At 42.1% G+C, this 22,857-nt stretch overlaps 1 protein-coding gene across 4 annotated transcripts in view; it reads left to right on the top strand.

The window, feature by feature from the left end:
- The window catches only part of MDN1 (midasin AAA ATPase 1), a 164,194-nt gene that overhangs the window by 90,092 nt on the left and 51,245 nt on the right, over window positions 1-22,857 (top strand). For 2 of the 4 annotated variants that reach the window (XM_075126578.1, XM_075126577.1), the window contains exons 46-61: window positions 4,249-4,457; window positions 5,738-5,883; window positions 6,842-7,044; window positions 8,622-8,842; window positions 10,101-10,214; window positions 11,467-11,599; window positions 12,442-12,551; window positions 13,951-14,084; window positions 15,219-15,379; window positions 15,796-15,916; window positions 18,459-18,669; window positions 18,880-19,111; window positions 20,400-20,544; window positions 21,454-21,624; window positions 21,979-22,193; window positions 22,299-22,686. In XM_075126578.1, the coding sequence (XP_074982679.1) occupies window positions 4,249-4,457; window positions 5,738-5,883; window positions 6,842-7,044; window positions 8,622-8,842; window positions 10,101-10,214; window positions 11,467-11,599; window positions 12,442-12,551; window positions 13,951-14,084; window positions 15,219-15,379; window positions 15,796-15,916; window positions 18,459-18,669; window positions 18,880-19,111; window positions 20,400-20,544; window positions 21,454-21,624; window positions 21,979-22,193; window positions 22,299-22,686 (2,914 nt within the window). The remainder of the gene's footprint in view (window positions 1-4,248; window positions 4,458-5,737; window positions 5,884-6,841; window positions 7,045-8,621; window positions 8,843-10,100; window positions 10,215-11,466; window positions 11,600-12,441; window positions 12,552-13,950; window positions 14,085-15,218; window positions 15,380-15,795; window positions 15,917-18,458; window positions 18,670-18,879; window positions 19,112-20,399; window positions 20,545-21,453; window positions 21,625-21,978; window positions 22,194-22,298; window positions 22,687-22,857) is intronic. The other 2 variants (XM_075126580.1, XM_075126579.1) reach the window with 2 other exon arrangements.

Below are 22,857 nucleotides of genomic sequence, written 5' to 3'. Positions count from 1 at the left end.
TGAACTCACATTGAGTTCACTGGGAATCTGCCTGAGTAAGTTCCGCGCATGCTGGTCCACTGTGGGATTGGAAGATTCTTGTTAGTAATGTCCGTTTTGGTCCACACCTAAGTACTGTGTCTCCTCGTGTTCTGAACCAAGGCTATAAGGGACAGTACAGACTGGGCACTTCTCCAATTCCTTCTTACTGCTGCACGGTGTGGGATGGAACACTCCAGTGTCCTCAAAACTCGTCCTTCAACTTTATGTGTAAATAGTTCAAAAACACATCTTGTTAGATAGTTTTAGTATAGTTAGGGTCTTGGGAGTCTGTTTTTCCCCTTTGGGGGTTTTCCTCTTCACTGCACTGCTCTCCCTTCTTCCTGGCATGGAAATCTTGTCACGAGGTAATCTCATCAACTTCATCCTTGCTTACGTTCCTAACAGCGTTAGAAATCTGTATAAATGTAGAAAAGTCCACTTTGGCACCAAGGCGGATGAGGTAATACCTTTTTTTGGACCAGCTTCCGTTGGTGAGAGAGAGAGAAGATTTCAAGCCACACAGAGCTGAAAGGCTTTTCTCTCTCTCTCTCCAACAGCAGCTGGTCCAGTAAAAGATATTACCTCACCCCTCTTGTGTCTCTAGTATCTGGGACTGACATGGCTACAACTACACTTCAGCACCATCACAGGCTATAGATTTCATGGGAGCATCTCTGGACTCACTCAGAGCCAGCCTTTCCGGAGACAGATTCCAATCCACGAGCATTCTGATCCGCCTTCTCAGAAAGAGTGCACAAACATTGGTTTGGACGTACCTCATCTGTCTAGGTCACATGGTGTCTTACGCCGAAATTACCCTGTTTTCCAGACTCTGACTCCAGTGCCTACAAGCCTGGCTTTGCATGGTTTATGTGCTAAGCAAGCACAGTATGGACAATCCCTAACAGTGTGTGGGGTGCTCTAACTTGGTGGCAAGACAAAGAACAGGTGTGGGTGGGAGTTCCTTTCACTCCACCGCCTCCCCAGAAGACGTTAATCACGGACATGTCTCTGTTAAGTTGTAGTGCATGTCTAGATGAACGTAGAGCTGAGGGGACATGGACCCTCCTGTGAGCCAAGAATGTGTATAAATCTACTAGAACAGAAATTAGTCTCGGAGGCCTGCAAAAGATGCTTACTACTTATTCACTCCCAACATGTCCAGTGATGTTGGACAATATGACCAATATATTATACACCTCTACCCCGATATAACACGGTCCTCGGGAGCCAAAAAATCTTACTGTGTTATATGTGAAACCGCGTTATATCGAACTTGCTATGGAGGGCTGGGTAGGGAAGGCTGTGCCTCCCCAAACAGCCTGGCCCCGCCTCCTATCCGATTCCCACCTACTTCCTGCCCCCGACGGACCCCTCAGAACCCCTGACCCATCCAACCCCCCCTGCTCCCTGTTCCCTGGCCGCCCCCCGAGACCCTCTGCCCCTTATCCAACCCCCTGGCCCGGCCCCCTTAACACGATGCTCAGAGCAGCGTGTCGGAGCCAGACATGCTGCTGCCATAGGTGCCAACTGCGTGGGTGCTCTGGGACTGGAGCACCCATGGAGAAAAATTGGTGGGTGCAGAGCACCCACTGGCAGCTCCCCACCCCAGCTCATCTCTGCCTCTTCCCCGAGCATGCCGCCGCGCCGCTTCTCCCCTCCTTCCCTCTTTCCCTTCGAGGCTTGCCACGAATCAGCTGTTTGGCACGGCAAGCCTGGGAGGGAGGGAGGGAGGGAGCGGGGAGAAGCGGAGCAGCGGTGCGCTTGGGGGAGGAGGTGAGCTGGGGCGGGGAGCGGTTCCTCTGCGCCCCACCTCCCCAGTTACTTGCTGCGGCCCTCCCCGTGCGCCCCCCGCCCCGCTCGATCTCACCTCCACTCCGCCTCCTCGCCTGAGCGTGCCGCCGCTCCGCTTCTCCCCCCTCCCTCCCAGGCTTGTGCAAGCCTGGGAGGTACAGGGGAGGAGGGGAAATGCTTTACCGCGTTGTTATATACGAATTCGGGTTATATCGGATCGCCTTATATCGGGGTAGAGTTGTGTATCAACAAGAGGGTGGGGGGGAGAGGAAGAGGAGCAAGATCTACACCTCTTTGTATAGAGTCAGTTCACCTGTGGGATCAGTGCATCCATCATCAAATTACACTGTCAGCAGTACACCACCCTGGAATCCACAACACTTCGGTAGGCAGCTTCAGCCGTCACTTCTTGATGGATCGTGACTGGGAGGCTCACAATATGTAAGAGAGATGTTCCATCAATGGGGATCTCCGACTTTGGACCTGTTGCAGGACAACAAGAAGTGCGTGATGAACTGCTCCAATGGAGCACAGGGTCCAAACTCCAGAGGAGATGCCCTTCTGATTCCATTGTTGGGAAATCTGATGTACACCTTCCCCCCCATCCCTCCTAATTCGAGTTCTCAGAAAGATCCAGCAGGATAAAGTGGTGATCATCCTCATTACTCCCAAATGGTTGCTGCTGTTTTGGTTCCCTGTTCTCCTTTGACTGTAATCCTGTCCATTGATCAGTACTTTATCCTTCCCAGACCTCCTGACGCAGAACGCAGGCAGGATCAGATATCTGAAGACACTTAGCCTGGCAGTGTAATATTTGGATGGGCATTGAACCTAGAGCAGCAATGTTTGGCAGCTCTTAGTCATCCGTAGCAACAGCAGAAAAGAATCTACCCGGAAATGTTAATTAGCTAAGTGGAAATGATATTCTATTTGGGCTGGATGTCACTATGGTCCCCGCAGGAAACAGGCATCCCTACCCTCTTGGATTGTTCTTTCCCCTAGCTCGCTTTGGTTTCACTTAGCAACAGTCAGCACCTTCTACCCTCTGACTGACAACTATTCCATCTTCATGAATCCAGCAACTGCAGTTTCTGAAGGGTTTACTCAGAACCTTTCCTCCAGTAATTAAACCTGCTCCTACTTGGGATCTGAACTTTGGTCCTTTCAACAGTAACTAAGTAAGCCACCTTTTGAACTGCTAGCACTATGCTCACTATCCCATTTAGCTGTGAAAGTTGCTTTCCTTGTGGCCCTCACTTTGGACAAAAGGGTGGGAGAAATGGGAACCCTAATGGCTGACCCACCTTACACCATATTCCATAAAGATAAGGTTTCCTCATAACTCCACCCTAAATTTGTCCCCAAAGTAGTCTTCAATTTGCAAGTAAATCAGTTCATAACTTTATGTATATTTTCCTGAGCCTCACACTACCAAGGAGGAACAGAGACTCCATTCCATCTACAAAGCAAAAAAAAAAAAACCCTTTAGGAATTCACTCAGACTCTTGGTTGCCTTTGCAGAATGCATGAGAGGGAAAGCTGTCTCATCGTAAAGACTAAGTGGATTTTGGGTTGTGTCTTTCTCTGTTGTTGTCTGAGATTCCTCCACTACACCATGTGTGGTCCCACTTTGTCAGCTTCACTTCGGGGAGTACCTCTTGTTTACATATGCCAAGCAGCCACATGGAGTTCCATTCCATACCCTCACAAGACACTATTCCCTGGTGCATGCCTCCTCAACTGATGCATCCTTTACCCTCCTCCTTCATGAGTCCTGTTTTGATAGTCATCCAAAATGAAATACCCATAGGGACCAGCACTTGAAGAAGAAAGAGAGGTTACCTACCTTCCATAACCAGAGTTTCTCGAGATGAGACATCCCTGTCTGTTTTCTGTTACCAGCTCTCCTTCCCCTATGCTTTGGATCGTAGTAGAGAAGAAACTTGAGAGGTGGGTGGTCTGCACTGCCTCTTATACCCTCAGTCTTCAAATCATGATTTGAGGACTTCAGTAAAACAGCCAAAGGTTATGGGTCTATTACAGGCATGCTACGAGGGTGGGTGAGTTTCTGTGGCCTGCAATGTGCAGGAGGTCAGACTAGATGATCATGATGGTCCCTTCTGGCCTTAAAGTCTATGAGTCTTTAACTTCAGAGTACAAAGAGAGAGTGCACAGGTATGCTACTAGAAAGAATCTTCCAGTTTCAGGCATGTGAAGTGCATGCATAGCCACTGTGGAATACAGATAGGGATCACACACCTCTGAGAACTCTGGTTATGGAAGAGAGGTAACCTCTCTTTCCTCAGTATTTAACACTTTATTAGCATTATTTAATTGATTATTTTATTTGCTGTGGCATTCTCTGCAGAGCAAACTTAGTGGTTCTAAAGTGAATCTTAATTATTTTATTAATCTGTTCTGCATATTTAATAGGCTTTTCCTTTCAATGGATCCTTTTCATGGGGAAATATCCAGAGCCATGAGGAACCGTGGGATTGAGATTTACATTCCTGGGGAAAGTGATGGGAATTTATTGGACAATCTGGACATGAAGGTGTTGCTGCATGGACTGGGCTTACAAGGAGACAGTGTATGCAATGCACTCATGGCTGTACATTCAGAAGCTAAAGAAACTATAGCAGGTGAGACAAGCCGCCTTAACAGTTCAGTAAATACTCCCTGTCTGGGCATTATATATCTTGTGTGGCCCTAGGCTTGGCACTGAATGTTAAGACTGGAATATTCTGGTCCCTCCAATGTGCGTTATGTCCAGTTAAAGTAGAGAGGCAGATGCTTTTAGTATAATTAGGTTTTTTCTTTCATTTCTGCTCTTCAAGGACTAGGTGTGAATTATAAAGCTCAAGAGATCCCACCACACACTTATGATTTCTCTTTACATTGCTATGAATTGTGCAAGAGTCCGCAGAATGCAGAGAGGGGCAGCCGGGGGGGAAGGTGGGTTGTGAATGACAATAAACTTATTCTGGCTGAAAATCAGCACAGGAGAAAAGACTTGCACAAGGCTCTTGTATCACTCAAGCCCCATGGTAAAGGCTAAAGTGGTGTGGTGGTCCTTAGTACTACTTTAAATTTCCTTCTGCGTGATCAGTATCTCATGTCTGCAACACATCTGTCTCCTTTGTCAGTGCAGTCTTTTATAAGAACTATAAGTATAATTTAATAAAGAATGAGTTATATTTACATTCTGTCTAGGCTGGGATTAATTCAGTTAGCATGGAAAAATTTCTCTCAGTGGGTGGCTCTGTGGAAAGAGATCATCTGAAAGAGAAGAACTGGGAATCTGGAAATTTGGTTTCTATTCCCAAATCTGCCACTTGATGTTTGACCTTGGCCAAGTCACTTAAAATGACACAATCATCTTAAAATTTAGACAATTTTTTTAAAAAGGTAAGGTTTAGATAGGCCTGGGATTTGAAGCAGGTGTGCTTTTGTAGTTTTATAATCACATTTTTAAAAGTCTTTTTCCCATGTGGCTGCATGATAGACCCATGGGAAACTTGAGTGTGACCATATAGCCGAGGCAGAGAGACTGGCTGTGCACTGAATAGCTAGGAAAAAATAGACATTTCTCTACTGTTTCAGATAATGTAATTTTAGGTCTTACTTGTAACAGATATAATCATTTACAGGCAAAAAGTGATTTTTGAGTTAGTGATGCTCCATTTAACTTCTGTTGGTCTCATTTTCTCTGCTTGTAAAATGGGGATATTTGCTACCTTGCCTGGGGGTAATGCAAGGCATATTTCATTAATGTTGGGTGCTCTGCTTCAAGGCACTATAGAATGATAGTGTGTGCCCCCAGCAGGTGAGCATGGTCAGAAGGGAGGGTGTTGGCAAATTAAAGTATCTGGAATGTTCTACAGAAATGGTTGGCTGATATTAATATTCAGTGCTTTTTCAGGTTCTGTGTTGACATTGTCATCTTTGATTCATGCTACTACACTAATTGTACAACAGTTGCATCGAGGCCTTGGTTTAGTGAAGAGTTTTTACAGAGCTTGCTGGGAAGTGTACGTCCGCTCACAGCAGTCCCAGATGAACCAAAAGGTAAATGTTTCATTCTCCTTAAAACTGTGTTGTGTTTTTTCACAAATGAACAACAATATCGAAATTCCTAGAAAAGACTGCTGCCAGAAGGAGGGTTGGTGATTCTGAAAGCAGCACTCTGTCCTGTGAAGGGCCCTAGCATGCTGTTGGAGAGCATTGTGCTCTTGGCAGTTTCAGGCCCCAGTTTTGAGCTGCACTTGTCAAGAGTCGCAGCCTGATGGAGAGCAGAGAAAAGGTAGTTTTAAACTGCTTTCACACTTCCGGGGTTCAGCGGGTTCTAGGGGCTTCTTTGGCCCAGTGTAATCTGGAGTACCCCTGGGAATTCTCTGACTTAACCCGTACTGCAGTGGTTTCCCAAGAGGCCTTTCTGTGCCACAGAATAAGTGTACAGTGTACTTCAGCTACATCTTCGCCTTCCGTGACACGTTCTCCATGCCCCCAGGCATTCCCCTAAAACTGGTCATGGAGGTCATGGGAGTATGCAGTAGGATAGGGCATTTAATCTGAACCCGTGTGCTAGGTAATTCCCCAGCTGGGAAATCCAGCTGGTTCTAGCCTCCTTACTCCACTTCTGCCGTGTGAACCATTGTCTCTTAAGATGAGACTTAAAGATGAGATCTGTTAATTTATTATTTACATTCCATGTCTCCTCAAGCAATAGTTAGAGGCGGTAGCTCTGGCCGATTTACAGCCTGGAGAAATTGTTCTGTCAGCCTGAAGTTCCACCTGAATATGGTGGTATTGGCTTCCTATCTTACTGTTCACTATTATGTGCTGTTACAAGCAGCTGAGTATCATATGTTTTGGTTGTGGTTGAAGTGCTTTGAGATCTTTTGATATGAAATCAGTAATAAAGTAAGATTATGTATATTCTTAATTAAAACCCTGCCTGAGTAGTAGTATCTGAATGCATGTTTGAATACATAATGCTGAATTGCTCTATGCTGTTCTGTTTTAGCTTGTGCTGGAGTTGGTAATGAAGCATGTTTCAGCTCTGACTTCCCATGCAACTTGGGGTGACTCCCTGCTAGCAATGGGATTGTGGCCAGACTCTCTACCTGCAGGTCTGTTTTTAGCTGAAGACTCACTTCTTTCTACAGTCCAGAGTGACGGACAGGTCCTTGCATATTGTCTGAACAGACTGAGCCTGAAAAACAGCAGGTGGGCAAGAGACACTTTTTTTGGTTAAAGAATGAGCAACAAATAATACAGGTTTAACACTCTGTTACTGTACCCACTATCAGTAAATGGTGTCACCATGATGCTGTTCAATCAGGGATGTGTGGCTAACTTTTTACGTTTACTCTGAACCCTCAATATCTGTTTTGTTTTGTTCTGATTTTCAAATGAATAAACATTCTCAGTCTACATTAACCTGGATTAAGGTATTCAGAATTATATAGAAATGGGCAAGGCAAGGCATCTTAGATTTTAAGTATCTTTTTATTCTCTTCCCCAGCCCTGCCCCAGTTTTCTTACAAATTAATTGAATTAAGGTCCAATAGTGTACACAGTTCTTTCTGCCCTTACTGAGTAATCTACCTTACAGTTTAAGTAGTCTAACAAATATATTGAATACCCTGACACTCTGAAGAAGGTGGGTGCCCACTTTCTTACTCTGAAGTGTTAGTTGCTGGGCATATTGGAAAAGAGAGCCATAAGAAAAGGTTTGAATGAAGAGTAGAAACTTCCTGTGTCAGAATGGAGGAGGCGTTCCAGGTCTAAAGCATAGAGTAAATGTTAACGTTGGAGATACACAAATAAGTCCAATCAAGAACTGGCCCAAAACTTTTTGGATCCAAACCCTTTGAAGTTCAAAATCGTGTGGCTAATACTTCAGAATATACTAGCACTGCTCTGTACTCCGTGGTTTCATCCAGAAACAGAAATAACCACAAAAGGACCTGTTCTTATGCTCCTTTTTGAACTGGCAGAAAGAGGATTACTTGATATTTGAGAACATTTCCTTACGAGATTTTGGTCCAGTAGCTTCAGATGAACAGCCAAACTTTGAGCTCCTTATCCAAATAGAGCTGCCAGATCTGAGTCCTGCATGTGGTGGTCAGACGAAAGAGCTCCTCTTGTCAGTTTCATGCCGAATTTTTCAAACTTTCACAACATTGAAGCAAAACCTCAGTTAGTGTTCACTTATATTGTAAACTCCTGGTGGCAGACCGGTGTCTTCCTGTGCAAATCTTTAAGTGCACTGATGCACAATGTCATGTGACAAGTCAGTGGCAGAGCAAGGCGTAGAAGTTCATACTGAAGTTAAATATTTATCTGAAAATAAGAAAGGAACATTGTTTTTCTCCTGTGCCTTCTCTTCCTTCCCTCCTCTCCCCTCATCCATACCTGTATTCTCATGCTGTGGACTCTTTGGTGCAGGAACTGAGTTGTAATTTGTCCTGTAAAGCTCCATGCTTTGTCATTTGTGTGTATGAAGTAACCGTAATACTGAGTTGCTGGTAGCAGACATCTTAAACTCAGTTAAAAATGGTAAAGTGGATTTAAAAATCTACTGAAAACAAAAGCTAAGTGAATTTGGAAAATAGGGGTATTTTCAAATAGTTATCTACCTGGGGCAAAAAGACTGTTCGCATAAATTGTGGAGGTTATTTGGTGATACTTTACATAGTAATTATCAGTAATTTCACTTTGAGAATTGACTCATTTTGGAATTAGGGTGTTTTTTTCCTAGCCTTCACGTATTTAACCCTAATTATTTTCATTCATTTCAGAACACTGCCACTTACTCTGCAAGATTTGCAGAAAGTTATGCAATCCACTAATGCAGAGAGTCTCCGATTCAGTGCTGTTCAGATGGATGCCTATTGGACAGATGAAATTGAAGTCCTATCTACTTCTGTTGAATTGTTCATAGAAAAGGCATCCAATCAGGATTGGATGTTGAGAGTTAGATGGCTTAATCACTTAACCAAGAATCTACCACAAGTGCTTGGTAGGTATTATTCTTAATTATTATAGTTACCACAGACTGATTTAGTTCTCTCCATTGTTTTTCCTTCACAGCAGCAGTAAAAACTGTAAAAATTATGCAATTATGTTTACAGATTGCCTAGTCTTAAATAAATTAGCTGGACAGCCAGAGAAACTCTGCGAAACTGGGATTTTCCTGAGATTGTGTGATGTCTAACCACTCAGAATAATGAGTGTTAGATTGCAGGCTAAAAAGCATTAAAGATTTGATAGACCAGTTTAATTATCGTAGGATTGGAAATGCTTTTTGTAAATTAATTTGTTATATTTGCTTAATTGAAACAGATAATTTAGAGTGTTTCTAGCAACAGACAAGCTGTGTCACTTGCCTGCAGAAGCCACCCGAGACTGAAAATGCTACTATGCGGCCAACCCCTGCTAGATTAAAACAAACTATTGTAGAGTATTTGGATATTTATACCTTGCAGCTCTATTTGTTTGGGACATCCTTTCACAGGAATGGAACGTACAACCACAGGGGAAAGCTACATAACTGTGCGTGCTTGCAAATTCTATCACTGGTGTAATAGTTCACAATGCTGGCATTTAAATGATCATCATAATTAAAGACTTAGGCTCCTTTGAAAATCCCAGTGGAAGGGAATTAAATGCCCAGTAGGATTTGGGAATCTAACTCCCTTAAGCGCCTTTGAAAATCCCAGTATTCGTTATATCACATTGCAGTGGATGAGATTCACGCTCTCGATGCTATTGTTTTTCTCCCAACAGCCGTGTGTGTATTAATTATCTGAAATTGTAACCAGAAAATATTGCAAATGGCTAGAAAATTATTTGACTGAAAGTTAGATTCTGTAGAAAAAATCAGTGATAGATAATAAATAAATCCATGGGAGTTAGATACGTAACTTGCATTGACTTTTGAAAACCAGACCCTAAAAATCATAGAAGCACATGGAAATTCCCATGTGTTAATTTCTTGTGTCGTGACTGTCATGTACACTGTTTACTGCTTTATCTGTTTGACAATCAATCCCAAAGTACCTTCTGAAGCCTATGTAATACTGAGATCAGATTGCTGCAGTGCATGCTGTTACGGGCCTTCTGAAAGGCTGATCTGCTATCTGTAATTAGTGTAGAAAGAGGGCAGCCATGAAGTGGGCAGATGAGATTTTGGCTGGCACATCTTGAGTGTTTTTGTTGACTAAATATGCTTTGTACCTTCAAAGCTAAACACTCCTAACTATTATTCTCACCTACAGATTCAGTGCGCACTCAACTAGAAGCTGGTGCCGCATCGCTGAACAGTTTCTACTCCAGTCCCCTCTCTGCTGGAATCAGTAGTGTGATCAAGTTGCTACAGCCAAACATAACAGGTACCTTTACATTTCCCCCCCCCTCCTTTCTAGTCATTTGTGCATCCTGTTTTTCTTTTAAGGAGTGAAGACTGTAGGCAGATTGAGTTCTGAATGTGTCACTGCTTCTCTGGGAAAATCTGCTTAACAAAAATAGTTATGCATTATGACTCTGAAAGTGGAACTTGCAAGTTGGGTGGATTGGTGATATGCAAAATATTGCGAAGTTCACTGGAATTAACCTTAAATTGGAGTGTGGTTCCCTCTGAAATATATTGGAAGTGGTTATACAGCACATGTGTGGCACCATGGAGAATGCTACTCTTGTACTATTTTCTTGGTTGGAAGTAGGTAATGTTGAAAAATATGGGTAGTGTGTTAGGGTAACAGGCAACTCCACCTTGAATGGTCCTCTAGAATATGTGCTACCTACCTATGCTAAACAGTCTGCTCCACCTTGTGTTTAGCTGTGACGCTCAGAGTACCTGTCCCAGACCTGAAGAAGAGCTGTGTGTGGTTCGAAAGCTTTTATCTGTCATCAACAGAAGTTGGTCCAATAAAAGATATTCCCTCACCCACCTTGCATCTCGGGTTAACATTTGGCATTTACAGGAATTCACGGACAAAGGAATGAATAGATTTCAAAAGAATGATAAGGAAATGGCTTTAATCTAGAGCTGTGCAGGGTAGGGCCGAGAAGTGCACCTTCTTAGAAGTATTGTGCCCTAGTAAGGCATGCCTGTTGGGATGGCAGAAACTTTCTGGAGCATTGAAAATGGCTGTTATCCCTAGTTTGTAGATGGGGACTGGGGCACAGACACTAAGTGACTTGCCCAAGGTCACACAGGAAGTCTGTGGTGAAGTAGGGACCTGAACCTGTATCTGAAGTGCCTTCCTAGTGCCTTAACCAGTGACCACCTCACACTTATCACTGTGCTTCCAGGGCCTACAGTCAAATTACTGCTGCCTTCTACTTGGGTGTTCTGTGGGGAGGAGCTTTCCTGCTCTACCTGTCTTCCTCTCACATGCCTGCACTGGAGCATTGTCCCATCCCCAAAATAAAGAAATAGTTGAAAGAATAGCTGACCTCATGAGTCTTCTTTGCATGCTGAAATTGACCATTGCACTCGGTGATACCCCAGTTCTGCTAGTGATCTCTCTCATTACATTTATGGAAATCCCATACCATTTCTTGGAGGGCTGGAGAAAGAAAAGCAATACCATTTTTATTTGGCAAAACACTGTCTTTCTCTGTAACTGCTTGCCTTACCAGATGAACACGTGATGCCGCTGGATCCAAGATGGAATATGCAGTTTTTGAATATCATTAGAAATTCAATGAACTTTGATACAGAAGTGGAACACACAGATCAGCTTTTTGTCCTTCTGATGTCTGTAGCAAACCGGTGGGTTAAGACAAATGCAGAGTGGAAGCCTGGTGGCTTGTGAAGTTTACATTGCAATTCTAGCCAATGCTGTTGTGATTATTGCCAATGTTCCTGCTGAACATTTTGCTTAAAGTTTGACAGATAAGGTCTAAAACCCTAGGCTTGGTTTTTTTGGCTATAACATATGAAAATCTAAATCTTCAGCCCCTGCTTTTGGGTTATAGACAGGCTGGAGCCTGTCACTCTGCTGATGGCGTAGGGAAAGAGCACATGGTAGTTTAGCAGATATTGTGCTGGAATACATCCCCAAAAAAACAGAACCAGGGGAAGAAGCAGAAAGCATGGGAGTGGTGCTGTGATGCTACTGACTTCAGACTCAAAACACCTTTTTGTAGGGAGGGAAGGAACTAGGCTGCCTTTCCCACTATTACTCTTCGCTTAAATAAAAAGGGGGGAATGGGCAAGTTATAAAGTAAAACTCTTGAGTTCAGAGTAAAAAGGTGGTTCTTGCCACCTGGCAAATGCTAACTTCCCACATAATCACCTGTAGTTGCATGGATTCTGCAGCATAATTGCCGAGTACCTTTCCTTTTGAGGTGTCCAGTCAAAGCTGTTAATAGAGAAATCATTTTGTGTGTTCCAGGAAAAGTTTTAAAAATTGAAGATTTAATTTAACATCCTTTACAGGCCAAATTTAAGCTATCTGACGTGTCACTGTTCAGACCTTTGATTCTCGCTTCAAATAGTTAGTTCTGAGATATCAAATCTCCTAATATGCTCTACCCTCCCTGATATAGTATAGAGGCTTTTCAGATGGTCAGTCTGACTTCTCCTAACACCCTTATGTTGTTTTTATTCAGGGCAATATTATTTCTTGACCGGGAAAAAAGGAGCTATACTGAGAAGAACTTGATTACTAGCAAAAAGTTGAGAACTAGTGCCTTAAGAATGTCTCTAGAGTTCCATAAAGGTAGGAGTGATTATCTCATTGTTTCTTTTACTGCATAATCTGTTTAATGAATAAGAAAAGAATAGTTATGTTGGATAGGATTCTGTTATAAAAGCTCAGTTACCCCAAGCATGATTTTATACTGCCCATCATATGTGTGAACGTTTTATATGTTTATGAAACACATGCAGACCAGAGCTATAGCAATATAAAATATTACTCTAGTAGAGTAGGTACGCCCCTCCAGTAGAGTATGTGTGGATAATTTCTCTCTCCTAAATAAATATGTATGTGTGTAGAGAGAGAGTGAGATTGCATGCCTTCATTGGTAACGACTATAAAAAAGGTGTTTAGTGGAAATCGGAGAGGAGTAAAGCTTCAGACTTTTCACTTCCTTTTGGTGTGCAACTGGAGCAATGTTTGTTTATAGTTTAAGTGGAAAGACTTGATGACAAACACCAATTAGTGTCTCATATAGCAACTTTTTGGCACTAGTATTGTGGTTTTATTTTAAACAGAGTTCTAAGTTGATATTAAAATTATTTTATTAAATACAGCATCATTTTGTAAAATCGGAATGGTAGAGATTGGCATTTACTCTGCCTAGTAGATATTTTAATCATGTATTCTGTATGTTTGCTGAGCCAACTGCATTGAGCAGGTTTAATGTAATTTTGTTTGTCCTTTTCCAGAGAATGCATGGGCAAAAACTGACTAAATATCAAAGCTTACATTTGTTCTGTGGTCTAAAGACCATTGTCCTTCTGGATCACTGAGAGACTGCAATAAGTTGAATTGATAGCCAGATGAGAAGTAGAATGACAAATGAAAAGAGAGGAGGGTCTATGTAACTCAAATCTGCTAGGTCTTACCTTTTTGATCTATGAGGCTGTCACTTCCCCAATTGACAATTTATTTCTTGCCATGGTATCGTTGATTATATATGAAGAATTCCCCTTTCTAATGCTATCCCAGTGTAACATACACACAAACCGTTACACCGCTGGTGGAACTTGATCTCACTGGCTGTATTTAACTCCCCAAGCAGAGAAGAAATTAAATTGCATGTAATAAAGGGAAAGAGAGGAGGTCTGTGGCTAGTGGTTTTTTATATCAGGAAAAACTTAGTTTCAGTCCTGCAATTTTATGCATTTACAGTTTGAATTCCGCCTCAGAAGAAAGTCGGTAACAACATGACTTTCACTTCACAGTTGCCTTTAGTTGACTGACCAGTGTTGCCTCCATATTTGCAGTATTCCCTATCCTTCCTACTTAGAAGTAATAGGGAATGCTGCAAATACCAAGGAAATATGTAGTATTTAATATTTAACATAGTATTTAAATATGTAGTACCAAGGAAGTATGTAGTAATATATTGTAACTTTTACCCCCTTTTTTTTGTTCTGTTCTTTAAATCAAGATCCAGGGAGTTATAACTCTCTTCCACATGCTATTGTGGCCAATCTTGCTGCTTTCTTTGAACTTTGGGATGCCTTTATGTTGCACTGGGTGAAGTCTTCTCAAGTGACCTTAACAGATGACAATGTGCATGAGGTGAGTAGAGTTTTTAAATTGCTCTTGCTACAGTTATTTAGGATCCAGAATTCTGGAGGAGCTTCTCTATTTTTAGTCCCATGGACACTGAAATAAATGGCAGGGTTTTGGTTAGAATGTGGAATGTGATTGTTTGTATAGTGTCAGGTATAAGGGGTTAAGCTGATCTGCAGATTTATAGTAAACTGTTGTGTCCATTTTCCACCACTCTTTATTCTAAGACAGTGGTTTTCAACCTTTTTTCATTTGTGGACCCCTAAAAAGTTTCAAATGGAGGTGCGGACGACTTTGGAATTCGTAAGCATGGTCTGTGGACTCCTAGGGATCTGAAGGCCACAGGTTAAACACCACTGTTCTAAGATAACATGTAGGTTTTCAACATACTTTCATTACTTCCTTTTATATCATCTCTTCCTATCACCTCAAACAGTTCAAAATGCTTTTGTTAAAATCTCCCACCACATCGATCATGCCACTCTTCAAATCCCTTCACTGGCTTCTTCTCACTTTCTACATCAAGTTCAGGTTTCTCATCCTCCTCTCATACCTGAACAAATCTATTTCTTCTTACATCTCTGCTCTCATTTCTACCTACCTGACACCCCCAAACTCCCTTTTAACATAACCTTTGTGTCTTTCATTCTCTCTTGCCCTCTCTCCTTTTTCCGTGCCACTTTGTATGCTTGGAATTCCTTCCCCCATGACGTACCAAACAGTTTCCCCCTCCATCTAGAGTCTGTTTTAAAGCCTCTTGCAACAAAGCCTTTTAAAGGCAATCCCCAGCACTAATTGTGTTGCTTTAACGCTATATCTTCTTCATCTGGTGTGTTGTCTGAATTGAATTGTCCATATCTAATTTAGATTGTAAAATCCTTGAAGGAGGTCCATCTTGCTTTGTGCTCTGTTTCCTACACTGGTGGGGATCAGTTAACAATGGATTCTACAGTTGCTAATATTTTTAGAACACATAGGTAAACCAGTTGAGGACAGATCTCTTGATTTAAAACATAATATTGTCTAATTATGAGAGTAGCAGAGTTAGGAACATCAGTGCCCCAACTACAATGCAAGATGTACTGTAATATGCCAGGCTTCAGCGATGGGAAGGCTATAACTTTCCTGACTTGCCTATAGATCTTCTACTGCTTGCTGTGGCGTGACCGGTTTTGGGCAGCATCTGACACACTGACGGTGGATTCTCCAGGCTTGGCACTCCTATCGCTTCACTGGCACTGGGTTGTGAAGCATTTAATTAACAGAATTCCTCAGATGCTGGCTGGACACGAGCAGCACAAGTAGGTTGTTTAGCTCACGCATAATGCAACTAATTGAAAGGGTTGCTTCCCACCCCCGGCCCCTTTGCTACATATGTGGCCATATTAAACAGTTACGTTAGCATTCTTTTTAAAATACACCAGCTAAAACTGATGAGCTTCATTTACTCTGTAAGCACAAGTATTGATGTTTGTTATGTTCCACTCTCACTGCAAATACAAGTGTATTAGCTGAATGCGTTTGTTTTGGAACTTCTGATGTTTCTTAACATTGGCCCCATCCTCAGTGAAGATGTGCCTGTATGTAATTTTGTCCAGCACCCATTTTTTAGTGGAGTATAGGAGAAAAAAATAAGTCTCTTGTTCTCCTTGTTGCATGTCCTTTTGCCTTTACCCACTTGAACTTTTTTGAAAACTTTTTTCCTTTCTACTTGAAGGGTTTCCAAGGAAATTCAGTCTGTTTCACAGCAGATTCATAGCTGTTTGGCCAATCCTGCTGGTATTTCTATTGGTGTAAAGAAGCTGCAGAAGTCTCTTGGGAGACCTCTTCCTTTCAAGGTACATTATTCCATTTATGACGGAATGTTTTGGACAACTATAGCACCTTGCTTCCAAGTATATCTAAGTACATTACAAACATTCCTTAATGCTCGCAGCAAATCTCTGTAGGGTTCTTGTACTATTATACTCATTTCCCAAGCCAGCAAATGGACATTCCTATCTCCCTGGATTCATAAGAATGACTAATGCTAATTTTAACATTTTTTTTAATATGAGTTTCTTTCTGAAATGTATCGGCTGTCTAAATTAGTAACAACATTGTTGATGGATTGTCCAGAGTAGCAGTTCTTTAACGAATAGTTTAGGGTGTTGCATGAGTATGGAGATATTTCTGCTGTAAAGTAGTCCTGGATATTTGTTTCAGAGTAACAGCCGTGTTAGTCTGTATTCGCAAAAAGAAAAGGAGTACTTGTGGCACCTTCAGACCAGGCAGAACAAGGGAGGTACACCCCCCGTGTGAACCGCACCATGCCTTTGCAAACCAAACCAGTGTTGGTAGATTTCAGTGTTCAGCCTAGTTGAGAATTTTACCTCCAGGTCTTCTATAAAAGGATAAACTTCTGAAAGAATTAACTTAAAAAGTAAAGTTAAATCCCCTTTTCAGAAGTGACGTAGGCACTTGGGAGCCTAACTTTACTGAAAGTCAGTAGGTCTTAGCTTTCTAAAGGCAAGAAGGTATTTAGGCACAAAGGCACCTAAAGATTCAAGTAGGTGCTTGGTGGGATTTTCAGAAGTACCTAATGTGCCTAACTCCCATTGATTTCAATCCCGGTAGGCACCTGTCTATATCTTTAGGTTTACAATCTGGCCCTTGGGCCCAGATTTTTAAAGGTAGTTAGGCACTGCTGTGCTCCTCTGTGCCATGTGTAACTGATTTAGGCACCTAAATCCCATTTGAAAATGGGACTTAGGATCCCAAATAAGTTACACATTACAACATTGTGCACAGCAATGCCTAAGTACTTCTAAAAATTTGGGCCTTGGGGCCAACATCATATTTGAAAGCGGGATTTGAAAGTCGGGTACTTTTAAAAAATTTACCCCAGGTTCCTACTTGGCTGCCTTCATCCAATCTAATTTCTGCCTCATCCTCACTTCCCTTGAAGCTAAATGGCTCATATACCCAAACTATTCACACTGATAGTACTCAATGATCAGGATACTTGCAGTGGCTTTCAATGTTTTTGGGTTCAGGCCTTGTAAACCTTGATGACCTGTTGCAACCCTATAAATATCTTTAGTACAAAAAACATGTGGATTACCAAATATTTCTTAATCACAATATATAATATACACAGTAATGTAATAAGAAGTAAATAAGTATTAAATAAATACTCTCGGTGTACCAGATTGGTGGCTCCTGCTGCATCTGTCCCTGGGGCTGGCTAGGCTCGGCTCTGTTGTGACTTCCAGGATCACAGTACTGCTCAGATTGGCCCAGCCCTTGTGACAGGGGGCTGGGCCAAATTTGTGAAAGTGACATTGCATCTTGGCGCATAGGGTTGCAGCACCACTGCCCAAAATTGGGCTGGCCAGCCCCTTGTCATAATGATGAAGGGGCAACTGGGCCAATCCTGAGCAGCACTGGGATCCCATGCACCAGGTTACAGTGCCTGGAACGGAAAGCTGAGTCCAGCCAGCCCCAGGGGACTGGAGCTGCAGGAACTGCCCCTGCGGGGTGAGCATGGGATGGGCTCTGCAATCCATCCACCAGGGACAGGATCTAACCCCTGCCCTCCTTCCCCCTCACTGAGCATCCTATGAGACCCTTTGACACATTCTGGCAACCCAATTTAAGAAACCCTGATTCAGAGAACTGCCATTTAAAATTGCCTACAGCCTTCTCAAATGTTCCCCACCCCGCCTCTTTAGAGAGAGATGGCAGCACTTAACCATCCAACAGGTGATGCTACCTCTTCAATTGTTAGATTACGAGGCATATTCTGCATTCCATTGACTAGTATTCAGTTGCTTGAGGAAGGAGAGTCCATCCTTCCAAACTTCCATAAGCAGCTAATGCATTATTGCATTGAGCTAATATGAAAAGCACCACGGTACATTTTCAAAGCAGGGTGTAGAGAGACTTAACCGTGTAAACTAGTTAATGTCAATGCAGCGTAGATGGTTCCAGGCATGACTTTGTAAACCCACTGTCATACAATTGTTAACACATGGTACATGCCTCACTATCAGTGAGAGATGAACGTGTTAAATAAAAGTATTAAAATTTTGTGAAAATTATTTTACCTTTTCCAGTTTACACAAACTGAATCTTAAATACTAATCGATTGGTCACTTATCTCAGCATATCCATCTTCTTAATGTTGGATTGAACACATAAGGGAGATGAAGCATTAAGAATTGGTGTTAAGTTTTGCATAAAGTTGCACACCTTTTGCATGTGTAAGTACTCTTAATTTAGAAAGCATGAGCACGATGTTAGTGGGCCACTGATTATGTTCATTATGTCATTATAACCTTTGAAACAAAAACTAATGATTGTTTAAATATCTTTTCTTGGGTTTTTTTACGTTTGCAGGATAAACTGGTGATGGAGTCTGTTGCTCAGTTGAAAGAACTCAGCAAAGCACTCAACATCCTGGAGATGAGACCTACCTTTGGAGAAAGCAGATGGCAGGACGAAATCTGTTGTCTGAAAACTGCTGCCACTGGATGGGAAATAAAGAAAGCACTGCTGCAGGCCACGGGTCTGGTTCTCAGAGCTAATCATTTAGAAGATGTTAATCCAGGTAAATAATTTGACATATATGTGACAATCAAATACAGTCAGAAGCACAGTGTCAGAACATCTAGCGTATGTTTATTTCATCCAGAAATATTTCTCTTTCTCATTTGTATCTGTGTGAATGAGCACTTCCTTTCAGATTTGCTGCTTGGACTGTTAATTGATAAATAAATGTTTATGTGCATTCATGTGCTTTTTATCCCCCATTGTACAGGTGAATTAAGGACGTTCGTGAATTTACAGTGTTCACACCTGAAAGCAGAAGGAGTTAAGCTTGGTCATTCAGAAGAGATTCATACTGAAGACACGGTCTCCAGTCAGTTGGATTCTGCCTCATTAATCCAGCTCTGTAGTAGGATTCAGTTGTGGCCCGCAATGGAGTATTTGGCAGTGCTCTGGCAGTACAAACTGACAGCAGATTGTGTAACTAAGGCTTGCCTAAGCAGGTGAGGCAAGAGCAGGTTTTTTGAATGAAATTTAGAATCTGTTGTGCAAAGTTATGAGGATCAGTGTGCTACATCCCTCTGCATGCAAATCAACATATATCATTCTTATCTTTATGCAAAACCACATTTCTTGGGACCTAGAGCCAAAGTGAAATGTCGAAGGAGTTGTTTAAACTTGAATATTTACTAGCTTTCTTCCCATCAGCTCTTGGGCAGACAGGGGATTTTTATTGACGTGATTATACTAAGGCTATGGCAACATTATGAGCGGGGGCGGTGTGGGGGGAATGCCCTCCTCCGGTACAGTGCTGGCTGTCATTGAGCTGGCGCGAGTAGAAATAGCAGCGTAGAGGTGGTAGTGCTGTAGCAGCAACAGAGGCATGGCTGAGCAGTGCCAAGTACCTACCCACTGGTTCAGCGGAGCCTCCGAGCTACGCTGCTATTTATTTTTGCACTAGTTTGATGAGAGCTGGCAAAAGTATGTGTGCGCAAGCAGGGGAATCACCCCCTTAGTTTACCGTGTAGGCATAGCATAACTGTGCTATTCAAGCCTCCTGGAATAATGTATTTAGACTATGAAAAGAAATCTTTATTGACAGTCGAATGGATTGTGACAGCACCAGAAAAAAGCCCACGGTTTTATAGAGAGTCCTACTAGGAAGTAATTTTTTTTCTAAGTCTGCTCATTAGTCCCTTAATTCTCAATCCTCTGTCAAGCCTTCATGGTAATATTCTTGAGCTCCTGCAAAAAGTTCAATAAGAGCTTGAGAAACCAGAGATCTACAGTCCAAAATGAGCATCACCATATGCTCATTGGATGGTGTAGATGGACATATCTACAAGTGCAATTTGTGCAAAGAGAATATAGAAAAAAACAAGCCATTTGAATTAAATTAAATATTTTCATTGTTTCAAGTGGCTAAATGTAGGTGTGCTTTATGACTGATTACCAGTTCTTCGAAGAAAGCAAGTCTGTATTATTGCATTGCAGAGAAAATGAGGTTTATAGAGTAGCTTCCCTCATGGAGCTTCTAAAAAATCTGGTGCACTCAATACAGCATTAGGATTTCAGTGAAGGTCATGTTTTTATAAAAGAACAGTAAAACGAGATGGGTGAAATTGCCTCTAAATGACTTGTTTATGGTCTCACTGAAAAAGTTTCACATAGTTGATTTTGAACCTAGCAATATCCTGTTTCACACCCCTTTGCTACAGTCAAGACATTACTTTTTCTCATTCAGTTGTGCATTCAAGTTGCATACTATGTAGCATAGTTTTTTGTTGATAGCCTTTTCTTCAGCTACAGGGAGAACAGCAATCAACAGCTACACAAGTGTTCAGAGCTAAGTCAGTATGTAGCTTTTTGCCTTAAACTGACGCCAGCTGCCTCTCAACATCTGTATGGACTGTGGCACTTGTTACATCTTAATAAGGTAAGAACAAGTTTTAGTTTAATTTAGGCTTGCAGAAGTTTGTGTTCAAACTTCCATGAATGAGTGTTAATATCTGTAACACTAGTATTTTTTCTGTGTCTAGTTCACAGGTTTACAAAGTAATAATTCCAACACGTTTTATTACTTGGGAGAAAGGGTAGGCTAAATAAAAGTTAGAATTTAACAGTGGCGTGAGTTCGTAGCTCCCACGGGCTTCAATACACCAGCAAGTTCTCAACAAGTATTTTTGGTGAGATTGTCACAGGGCTTTATCTGTTCACAGGGCTTTATCTGTTCTCTAGGCTTGTGGAACTCTGCGCACCATTGTGCAAAGTTGCAGAGTCACAGAACAGAGATTATGTTCGGAAAACTTGGCCTGTGAAGTTATCCCTCACAACAGTGTGTGTGTGTGTGCGCGCACGCAGGGAAGGGAGAGAACGGAAGCTGTTGCTGGGCACAGACACCTGATGAGGAAGCTATTGTTTAGGAGTATAATTTTTTTCAGAGGAGATGTAAACCACACTCTATGGTGCTATAAAAGACTAAAGGTGATAATATCTCCATCCAGGGCCGGCTCCAGACACCAGTGTTCCAAGCAGGTGCTTAGGGCGGCAGTTAGAAAGGCGCGGTAGTTCCTCCGGCCGTGGCGGCAATTCGGCGGCAGCTGCTCTGTTCCGCCCACCACAGCGGCAAATCAGCGGCAGCTTCTTCCTTTTGCCGTCAGCGGTGGCAGTTTGTTTTCACTGCTTGGGGCGGCAAAAACTGTAGAGCCAGCCCTGTCTCCATCAGAAAAGAATGTCACACATACATTCTATTCAGTGTTTTTTCTTGTTTCTAGCATAATAATTTTCTTTCGCTGCCAGTAAATTATCCTAGGAGACTTAAATTTTTTTTCTCTCTCACTTTTAGGTATCCCATGAAGAAATGTCTCTTCTGTGGTCAGAACTGATCAGTAGCGTATTAGAATTCTTCTGGCACAGTACTGTAACCACAGATCCGGAGTACTGGTTAACCTGGAAGCCGCTACCTGGTGCAGAGGAAAGGAAAATGCCTAAATCCCCTATGTACCGTTTTATGAAGGTTTGTGTTTTGTGACATAATTGGATAGCTAAACTAAAATAAAATGTCTATTTTTAAAATAGTTTTGCTAACAAGTTTTAGAAATGAACATGTTTTAAAACTCTAGTGTAGACAAGACAAGCTGTTCCACTGCCGACATTTGTTAGCTGGTAGAGGTGAATGTGAGCACGTGCTGCGTGTGTGTTAAAATCTGGAGTTGCTCCACCATTAGATTTTTTTCTAATAGTTTTGCTGAAGTGAGCAATTATCTTGTAGTTTTGGTAAAAAGCCTTTCATAAAGCTTATCTTTGTGTAACGTTAAAATAAATGAGGAAATGCTATTAACACTGCATATCTTGTAATCTTTTAATTTAGGGCCCAGGTGTTTTGAACCAAGCAGTTTTCTCAAAGTGCCTCTTTGAAATTCTAACTAGCAGCATCAAGACAAGCCAGTGGGATGCGAGTGGCCTTCCTGTTCTGTCCTCATCCCATGTGATACTGGGAGAGTGGATGGAGAGAGCACAACAGCTTCAAGAAATCAACACAGTTTTGTGGACCAACATGTCTGTTTCTTCCATGGCAGAATTTAGGTACTATTGAGGTCCTTCCTTTACACATCTTTTACCTAAACCAGCAATATTACAGAATCTTATACTCACCAGGCTGCCAATATCTTTTTATTCTTATTCCTTCAGGTGTACGGATTCCAGAATCCAGGATGTAATGTTATGTCGGCAGCTCTTGGCTCTGAAGGATCTGATTCCAGTAGACCTGCAAGAGGAATATTCACAGCGCTGTGATAAACTCTCCTCCAAGGACCCTGTGGCTTTTCAGTACATTCTCAAAGTACTTAAGGATGTCACTGGTCAGGAGGTACTGCCAAAAGAAGTCCTCTGTCTCTTGCTGACCTGCTTGCAGCAATTCTTTGGGGAAGGAGAAGGAATTCAGGACCTATCAGAGACAGCTCGGCGAGGTAGCCTCTGGGTGAATATGGGTTTGGTGCAGATCCAGGTGTGGCTTCCACAGACTAGATTTGATCCTGCAGTGAAAAGAGAATACAAACTCAAGTACGCCAAGGAGGAGGTGAGTGTGGATTTTCTATCCCTTTTTTAAAGCTGACTCCTACTTTGGAATACATCGCATTTGTTCATGAAATTAATTTTAATTATGCACAGGTGAATGATGCAAAAGCATGAGCTCCATATTAGAGTACCATTATTAGATTACTCAGTCATATTTTCTTAAATCTCCTGG

This window comes from Caretta caretta, chromosome 3 (assembly GCF_965140235.1).
Source record: "Caretta caretta isolate rCarCar2 chromosome 3, rCarCar1.hap1, whole genome shotgun sequence".
Classification (NCBI taxonomy): Eukaryota; Metazoa; Chordata; order Testudines; family Cheloniidae; genus Caretta; species Caretta caretta.
This window is presented reverse-complemented; position numbering and strand designations above follow the sequence as displayed.